Source organism: Oncorhynchus kisutch, unplaced genomic scaffold (assembly GCF_002021735.2).
Source record: "Oncorhynchus kisutch isolate 150728-3 unplaced genomic scaffold, Okis_V2 Okis09a-Okis19a_hom, whole genome shotgun sequence".
NCBI classification, from domain to species: Eukaryota; Metazoa; Chordata; class Actinopteri; order Salmoniformes; family Salmonidae; genus Oncorhynchus; species Oncorhynchus kisutch.
This window is the reverse complement of record NW_022261985.1, coordinates 17,880,663-17,889,571: the sequence shown is the minus strand read 5'-3', so window position 1 is coordinate 17,889,571 and position 8,909 is coordinate 17,880,663. Positions and strand designations below refer to the sequence as shown.

The following is an 8,909-nucleotide window of genomic DNA, read 5'->3' as shown; positions in this document are numbered from 1 at the left end:
CCTCTCTGTTCCACTCTATAGGTCATTGGTTCTAACCCCCTCTCTGTTCCACTCTATAGGTCATTGGTTCTAACCCCCTCTCTGTTCCACTCTATAGGTCATTGGTTCTAACCCCCTCTCTGTTCCGCTCTATAGGTCATTGGTTCTAACCCCCTCTCTGTTCCACTCTATAGGTCATTGGTTCTTACCCCCTCTCTGTTCCACTCTATAGGTCATTGGTTCTAACCCCCTCTCTGTTCCACTCTATAGGTCATTGGTTCTAACCCCCTCTCTGTTCCACTCTATAGGTCATTGGTTCTAACCCCCTCTCTGTTCCACTCTATAGGTAATTGGTTCTAACCCCCTCTCTGTTCCACTCTATAGGTCATTGGTTCTAACCCCCTCTCTGTTCCACCCTATAGGTAATTGGTTCTAACCCCCTCTTTGTTCTACCCTATAGGTAATTGGTTCTAATCCCATCTGTTTCCACCCCCGGGTCTCTGCTGTCAGTCAGCTTCTTATAATCCCTTCTCTGTTCCATAATATAGGCCAGTGGTTCCACCCTTCTGATATTTCCCTGTTGTCTGAATCGCCCCTTCCTCTCACCTCCTCCCCTCTGCTGGTGTAAAGGAGCTCCATGGTCAGGTTGTTAAAGGTCTATATTTGGGTCAGATGGTTTCTAGTGGTGCCTGTATCAACATCGTATAGCTGTATAATCCTACTGGAGTTGGAGAATCTATGAAACTCCTTCCTAAATATAACCTCTGGTTTAAACTCTCATTCCTTACTTTGTCAGCCTGTCAATCCCCCTCCCTGCATCAAAGCTTTAGTAACTTTGTTAACTCTGGGTTAGCTGCCTGAATTGGTCTGGTTTAGCTGTCTCTATGTGGCCTGTGGGATGGAACTTTACAATTTGTGTAAATGTTCTGTGATGGTTGCATGGATGTTCTGTGATGGTTGTAAGGTTGTTCTGTGATGGTTGTAAGGTTGTTCTGTGATGGTTGCATGGTTGTTCTGTGATGGTTGCATGGTTGTTCTGTGATGGTTGCATGGTTGTTCTGTGATGGTTGTAAGGTTGTTCTGTGATGGTTGCATGGTTGTTCTGTGATGGTTGTAAGGTTGTTCTGTGATGGTTGCATGGTTGTTCTGTGATGGTTGTAAGGTTGTTCTGTGATGGTTGCATGGTTGTTCTGTGATGGTTGTAAGGTTGTTCTGTGATGGTTGCATGGTTGTTCTGTGATGGTTGTAAGGTTGTTCTGTGATGGTTGCATGGTTGTTCTGTGATGGTTGCATGGTTGTTCTGTGATGGTTGCATGGTTGTTCTGTGATGGTTGCATGGTTGTTCTGTGATGGTTGCATGGTTGTTCTGTGATGGTTGCATGGTTGTTCTGTGATGGTTGTAAGGTTGTTCTGTGATGGTTGCATGGTTGTTCTGTGATGGTTGTAAGGTTGTTCTGTGATGGTTGCATGGTTGTTCTGTGATGGTTGTAAGGTTGTTCTGTGATGGTTGTATGGATGTTCTGTGATGGTTGTAAGGTTGTTCTGTGATGGTTGTAAGGTTGTTCTGTGATGGTTGTATGGATGTTCTGTGATGGTTGTAAGGTTGTTCTGTGATGGTTGTAAGGTTGTTCTGTGATGGTTGTATGGATGTTCTGTGATGGTTGTATGGATGTTAGGAGATGGTTGTATGGATGTTCTGTGATGGTTGTATGGATGTTCTGTGATGGTTGTATGGATGTTCTGTGATGGTTGTAAGGTTGTTCTGTGATGGTTGTATGGATGTTCTGTGATGGTTGTATGGATGTTCTGTGATGGTTGTAAGGTTGTTCTGTGATGGTTGTAAGGTTGTTCTGTGATGGTTGTATGGATGTTCTGTGATGGTTGTATGGTTGTTCTGTGATGGTTGTAAGGTTGTTCTGTGATGGTTGCATGGTTGTTCTGTGATGGTTGTAAGGTTGTTCTGTGATGGTTGTATGGATGTTCTGTGATGGTTGTAAGGTTGTTCTGTGATGGTTGTAAGGTTGTTCTGTGATGGTTGTATGGATGTTCTGTGATGGTTGTAAGGTTGTTCTGTGATGGTTGTAAGGTTGTTCTGTGATGGTTGTATGGATGTTCTGTGATGGTTGTATGGATGTTAGGAGATGGTTGTATGGATGTTCTGTGATGGTTGTATGGATGTTCTGTGATGGTTGTATGGATGTTCTGTGATGGTTGTAAGGTTGTTCTGTGATGGTTGTATGGATGTTCTGTGATGGTTGTATGGATGTTCTGTGATGGTTGTAAGGTTGTTCTGTGATGGTTGTAAGGTTGTTCTGTGATGGTTGTATGGATGTTCTGTGATGGTTGTAAGGTTGTTCTGTGATGGTTGTAAGGTTGTTCTGTGATGGTTGTAAGGTTGTTCTGTGATGGTTGTATGGATGTTCTGTGATGGTTGTAAGGTTGTTCTGTGATGGTTGTATGGATGTTCTGTGATGGTTGTAAGGTTGTTCTGTGATGGTTGTATGGATGTTCTGTGATGGTTGTATGGATGTTCTGTGATGGTTGTAAGGTTGTTCTGTGATGGTTGTAAGGTTGTTCTGTGATGGTTGTAAGGTTGTTCTGTGATGGTTGTAAGGTTGTTCTGTGATGGTTGTATGGATGTTCTGTGATGGTTGTATGAATGTTATGAAAAGGTTGTATGAATGTTAGGAGATGGTTGTATGAATGTTCTGTGATGGTTGTAAGGTTGTTCTGTGATGGTTGTAAGGTTGTTCTGTGATGGTTGTATGGATGTTATGAGGGGCCTCCCGAGTGGCTCAGTGGTCTAAGGCTGTGCCACTAGAGATCCTGGGTTCGAGTTCAGGCTCTATCGCAGCCGGCAGCGACCGGGAGACCTATGAGACGGCACACAATTGGCCCAGCGTCATCCAGGTTAGGGGAGGGCCTTGTCCCATTCCACACTAGCTACTCCTGTGGTGGGCCGGGTGCAATGCATGCTGACACGGTCGCCAGGTGTACGGTGTTTCCTCCGACACATTGGTGCGGCTGGCTTCCGGCTTAACCGCTTAAGCCGGAAGCATGGTGTCAAGAAGCAGTGCGGCTTGGCTGGGTTGTATTTCGGAGGACGCACGGCTCTCGACATTCGCCTCGAGTCCGTCGCCGCGAGTCCGTAAGGGAGTTGCAGCGATGGGACAAGACTGTAACTATCAGTTGGATACCATGAAATTGGGGTAAAAATTCAAAGTAAATGATGTTCTGTGATGGTTGTATGAATGTTCTGTGATGGTTGTGTGGAGGTTCCTCCCAATACATTGAGGTTGACAGGTCTTCTCAGTGTTCTCTGATCCTGAGGTAGTGTTAGGGGTCAGGGTTAGGTAGGGTTACTGAGGTAGTGTTAGGGGTCAGGTAGGGTTAGTGAGGTAGTGTTAGGGGTCAGGGTTAGGTAGGGTTACTGAGGTAGGGTTAGGGGTCAGGGTTAGGTAGGGTTAGTGAGGTAGGGTTAGGGGTCTGGGTTAGGTAGGGTTAGTGAGGTAGGGTTAGTGAGGTAGGGTTAGGGGTCAGGGTTAGGTAGGGTTACTGAGGTAGGGTTAGGGGTCAGGGTTAGTGAGGTAGGGTTAGGGGTCTGGGTTGTTTGTTTGATAGACAGGTGTCAGATTTAGTGTCTGAGCCTGAACCAACTGACCTCTAAACTCTAACCTCTGACCTGGAAGTCTTATGAATAGCTCTCTGGCATTGCTGTCTGACCTCGTACCCGACAGGAAGTCTGAGGTCTTACGCAACACACAACTCTGTCCTCCAGACTTACAAATGACATCAATGCATGATTTAGGTAAAAGCCCACCCGACAGACAGTGATCTGAAGCTGGGATTGGCCTGTCGTAAAGCATCTTACAGGGTAGCTTAGGGGTTTCAATCCTAGCTCTGCACATATGAACATATCCTTAGGCAGCTTTCCACTCCCTAAGACACCATGTCATTAGCTATGGCACAGCCTGATGTGAGCCTGATACCTGCTACCTACCTGCTAACCTGCCTCAACACCTCAACCTACCTGCTGCTTGCCCTGGACATCACAGAGCTCTATCAGGTTCTACTGGGTTCACTCGGGTTCTACTAGATTCTACCAGGTTCTGAGATTCTACCAGGTTCTACCAGGTTCTACTAGGGTCTATCATACTGTTCCACTGTTCTCAGGGCGGGGTATCACCAAACATAGAGGTGAGCATTCACCAGGGTTAGAAGTTGGCTTTAAGCTTAGAGAGTGGAGGTGGCTTTAGGCTTAGAGAGTGGAGGTGGCTTTAGGCTTAGAGAGTGGAGGTGGCTTTAGGCTTAGAGAGTGGAGGTGGCTTTAGGCTTAGAGAGTGGAGATGGCTTTAGGCTTAGAGAGTGGAGGTGGCTTTATGCTTAGAGAGTGGAGGTGGCTTTAGGCTTAGAGAGTGGAGGTGGCTTTAGGCTTAGAGAGTGGAGGTGGCTTTAGGCTTAGAGAGTGGAGGTGGCTTTAGGCTTAGAGAGTGGAGGTGGCTTTAGGCTTAGAGAGTGGAGGTGGCTTTAGGCTTAGAGAGTGGAGGTGACTTTAGGGCTTAGAGAGTGGAGGTGGCTTTAGGCTTAGAGAGTGGAGGTGGCTTTAGGCTTAGAGAGTGGAGGTGGCTTTAGGATTAGAGAGTGGAGGTGGCTTTAGGATTAAAGAGTGGAGGTGGCTTTAGGCTTAGAGAGTGGAGGTGGCTTTAGGCTTAGAGAGTGGAGGTGGCTTTAGGATTAAAGAGTGGAGGTGGCTTTAGGCTTAGAGAGTGGAGGTGGCTTTAGGCTTAGAGAGTGGAGGTGGCTTTAGGCTTAGAGAGTGGAGGTGGCTTTAGGCTTAGACGTTGGGTTTCGGGTTAGAGGTTGGAGACGGTCAGACAGGACCAGATTAACAGGGAGAGGAGGGGGCTGAGAGGCTTTGGTCCTGATAACATTAGCGGAACATGACCTAATGAGGCCAGACAGACCTGCTCCATGTGCTCTATACATACTGCCCAGCCTCCCTACAGCCAGAGCTCTTCCAGGCCAGAGGCCTGGTAACAAAGTACCATATCAGACCTCAGGTATTGAGCCTGGATGATACAGCAAAACCTTTAGTTACTACATCATGGAAAACCCAAACATGTCTGGTCTGTCGTATGTCAGCAGGTCTGTCGTATGTCAGCAGGTCTGTCGTATGTCAGCAGGTCTGTCGAATACCCGTACATGTTCGTGGTTTGTCCATACATCCAGACAGTGGTTTGTCCATACATCCAGACAGTACATATTTAGTCCACAATAACATTTGGACCAGATTTCTGTTTTCAACAGTCAGAGCAGTGATGTCATAGAATGAGCTGAATGACAGTGTAGATCCCCTACTCCACACCTGGTGATGTCATATCCCCTAGTGATCTTATTTTTCATCTGCTGCCCTAGGTATATCAACAAGGCACGTTGTCCCTTCATACTAGGCTGTACTGTCCAGCCCAATGGTAGAGTCTCTCCACAATAGGCTGTACTGTCCAGCCCAATGGTAGAGTCTCTCCACAATAGGCTGTACTGTCCAGCCTCATGGTAGAGTCTCTCCATGCTAGGCTGTACTGTCCAGCCTCATGGTAGAGTCTCTCCATGCTAGGCTGTACAGTCCAGATCCATGGTCTGAGTCTGAAGATGCTAGGCTGTACTGTCCAGCCCAATGGTAGAGTCTCTCCATGCTAGGCTGTACTGTCCAGCCCCATGGTAGAGTCTCTCCATGCTAGGCTGTACTGTCCAGATCCATGGTCTGAGTCTGAAGATGCTAGGCTGTACTGTCCAGCCCAATGGTAGAGTCTCTCCATACTAGGCCGTACTGTCCAGCCCAATGGTAGAGTCTCTCCATACTAGGCTGTACTGTCCAGCCCCATGGTAGAGTCTCTCCACACTAGGCTGTACTGTCCAGCGCAATGGTAGAGTCTCTCCATGCTAGGCTGTACTGTCCAGCCCCATGGTAGAGTCTCTCCATGCAGGCTGTACTGTCCAGCCCCATGGTAGAGTCTCTCCACACTAGGCTGTACTGTCCAGCCCCATGGTAGAGTCTCTCCATGCTAGGCTGTACTGTCCAGCGCAATGGTAGAGTCTCTCCATGCTAGGCTGTACTGTCCAGCCCAGTGGTAGAGTCTCTCCATGCAGGCTGTACTGTCCAGCCCCATGGTAGAGTCTCTCCACACTAGGCTGTACTGTCCAGCCCCATAGTAGAGTCTCTCCATGCTAGGCTGTACTGTCCAGCGCAATGATAGAGTCTCTCCATACTAGGCTGTACTGTCCAGCCCCATGGTAGAGTCTCTCCATGCAGGCTGTACTGTCCAGCTCCATGGTCTGAGTCTGAAGATGCTAGGCTGTACTGTCCAGCTCCATGGTCTGAGTCTGAAGATGCTAGGCTGTACTGTCCAGCTCCATGGTCTGAGTCTGAAGATGCTAGGCTGTACTGTCCAGCCCCATGGTAGAGTCTCTCCACACTAGGCTGTACAGTCCAGATCCATGGTCTGAGTCTGAAGATGCTAGGCTGTACTGTCCAGCGCAATGATAGAGTCTCTCCATGCTAGGCTGTACTGTCCAGCCCCATGGTAGAGTCTCTCCATGCTAGGCTGTACTGTCCAGCCCAATGGTCTGAGTCTGAAGATGCTAGGCTGTACTGTCCAGCCCAATGGTAGAGTCTCTCCACACTAGGCTGTACTGTCCAGCCCCATGGTAGAGTCTCTCCATGCTAGGCTGTACTGTCCAGCCCCATGGTCTGAGTCTGAAGATGCTAGGCTGTACTGTCCAGCCCCATGGTAGAGTCTCTCCATGCTAGGCTGTACTGTCCAGCCCCATGGTCTGAGTCTGAAGATGCTAGGCTGTACTGTCCAGCTCCATGGTCTGAGTCTGAAGATGCTAGGCTGTACTGTCCAGCTCCATGGTCTGAGTCTGAAGATGCTAGGCTGTGTGGTGGCTGTGGAGCCGCATGTTAGGAGTTCTTGGTTAATTTTTTATTTTATTTTTTCCTTTGATGATGACTTCAATAAATAACAATTATATTTATATATCATATATAGCCATGTAGAAACGACATGTATTTCACATAACTTAAATAATAATTTATATGTACAGCCCCCCTTCACAATAAGGAAATATATTCCATAATGTCTATGGTCGGGTTGTGTGTTTACGTCCTGCGGTGTTTCCGTGACAACGCACAGACACAGGAAGTGTCTATCCGTATCCAGCGCCAGCCCACAGAGGTACGGTCCTGCGTCAGAGCTCTGACGTACGTCTGAGAGGTCTTACACTGCGAGTTCCAGTGTTTGTCATCGATGCCGCGACAGCCGCTCTTAAAAGGTTTGGCAGTCCGACACTTGGTCTCATAGAAGTACTGCTTCACAAAGTTGCTTTCAGCGGTGCCCATCTTTATCTGATCCAGGACGGTGACCTGACGACCCCTGATGTCCACCGCATTCGTCTTGTCTGTCACCCACTGTGATTGGCTGTCACAGACGGAGTACTCCCCGCGGTAACTCTTGTGTTCAGCGTATCTCTTCCTGCGGGTCTTGTTGGTTCTGTCAGAGCTGCCCACGTAGTCATCTATAGAGTAGAGCGGAGGAGGCTGCAGGGGCGCCCGCTCACTCAGCAGGACCCGGGGAGAGTTGTAGTGTTTCTGCTGCTCCAGCAGGTCAGACGACCTGGGCTGGTACAGCGAGCTGCGCCTCTCCAGGAATCTACTGTCGTCCAGCGGGGTGTCAATGGCGAGCAGGCCCAACGGTGGCAATGTGTCCTGGGCCTGCCTGTCCTGGCCCTCACCCTGCCTCCCCCGGCCGCGGGTCAGGTCCGCCTGCAGCAGCTGGATGATGAGGGAGTTGATGGGGTCCTGGGTGGGCGGGGGCTGCTGGCGCTCCATGTGCGTTGCCTGGATACCGTAGAGGTAAGCTAGGAACAACACATACAGCAACATGGACATCACTAGATTCACCTGTAAGATCTGTGGAGTAGAGGAGACAGGATATCAGTTATTAATCACCTATCATCAATAATTACACCACGAGATTCACCTGTAAGATCTGTGGAGTAGAGACAGAATATCAGTTATTAATCACCTATAATCAATAATTACACCACTAGATTCACCTGTAAGATCTGTGGAGTAGAGACAGAATATCAGTTATTAATCACCTATAATCAATAATTACACCACTAGATTCACCTGTAAGATCTGTGGAGTAGAGGATTCAGAATAGTAGTTATTAATCACCTATAATCAATAATTACACCACTAGATTCACCTGTAAGATCTGTGGAGTAGAGGAGACAGGAATATCAGTTATTAATCACCTATAATCAATAATTACACCACTTGATTCAGTTACTAATTCAGATCAGTTATAATTTATTAATCACCTGGAGCATTATCAACATTTTATATTCTGAATCCAGAATCATGCCAAAATGCTAATGGGATTAGTCCTGGAACATTATGGATGTTGTTATATGTTCTGAATCTAGAATCATGCCAAAATGCTAATGGGATTAGTCCTGGAACATTATGGATGTTGTTTTATGTTCTGAATCTAGAATCATGCCAAAATGCTAATGGGATTAGTCCTGGAACATTATGGATGTTGTTATATGTTCTGAATCTAGAATCATGCCAAAATGCTAATAGGATTAGTCCTGGAACATTATGAATGTTGTTTTATGTTCTGAATCTAGAATCATGCCAAAATGCTAATAGGATTAGTCCTGGAACATTATGGATGTTTTATGTTCTGAATCTAGAATCATGCCAAAATGCTAATAGGATTAGTCCTGGAACATTATGGATGTTATATGTTCTGAATCTAGAATCATGCCAAAATGCTAATAGGATTAGTCCTGGAACATTATGGATGTTGTTATATGTTCTGAATCTAGAATCATCCCAAAATGCTAATAGGATTAGTCCT

General features: G+C 47.0%; 1 protein-coding gene across 1 annotated transcript in view; it reads right to left on the bottom strand.

Moving 5' to 3' along the window:
* Positions 1-3,485: 3,485 nt before the first annotated feature.
* LOC109888091 (neurotrophin-3-like) overlaps positions 3,486-8,909 on the bottom strand; it is a 118,863-nt gene continuing 113,439 nt past the window's right edge. The window contains exon 2 of the mRNA XM_031815476.1: positions 3,486-7,948. Within this exon, the coding sequence (XP_031671336.1) occupies positions 7,139-7,948 (810 nt within the window). The 3' untranslated portion in view covers positions 3,486-7,138. The remainder of the gene's footprint in view (positions 7,949-8,909) is intronic.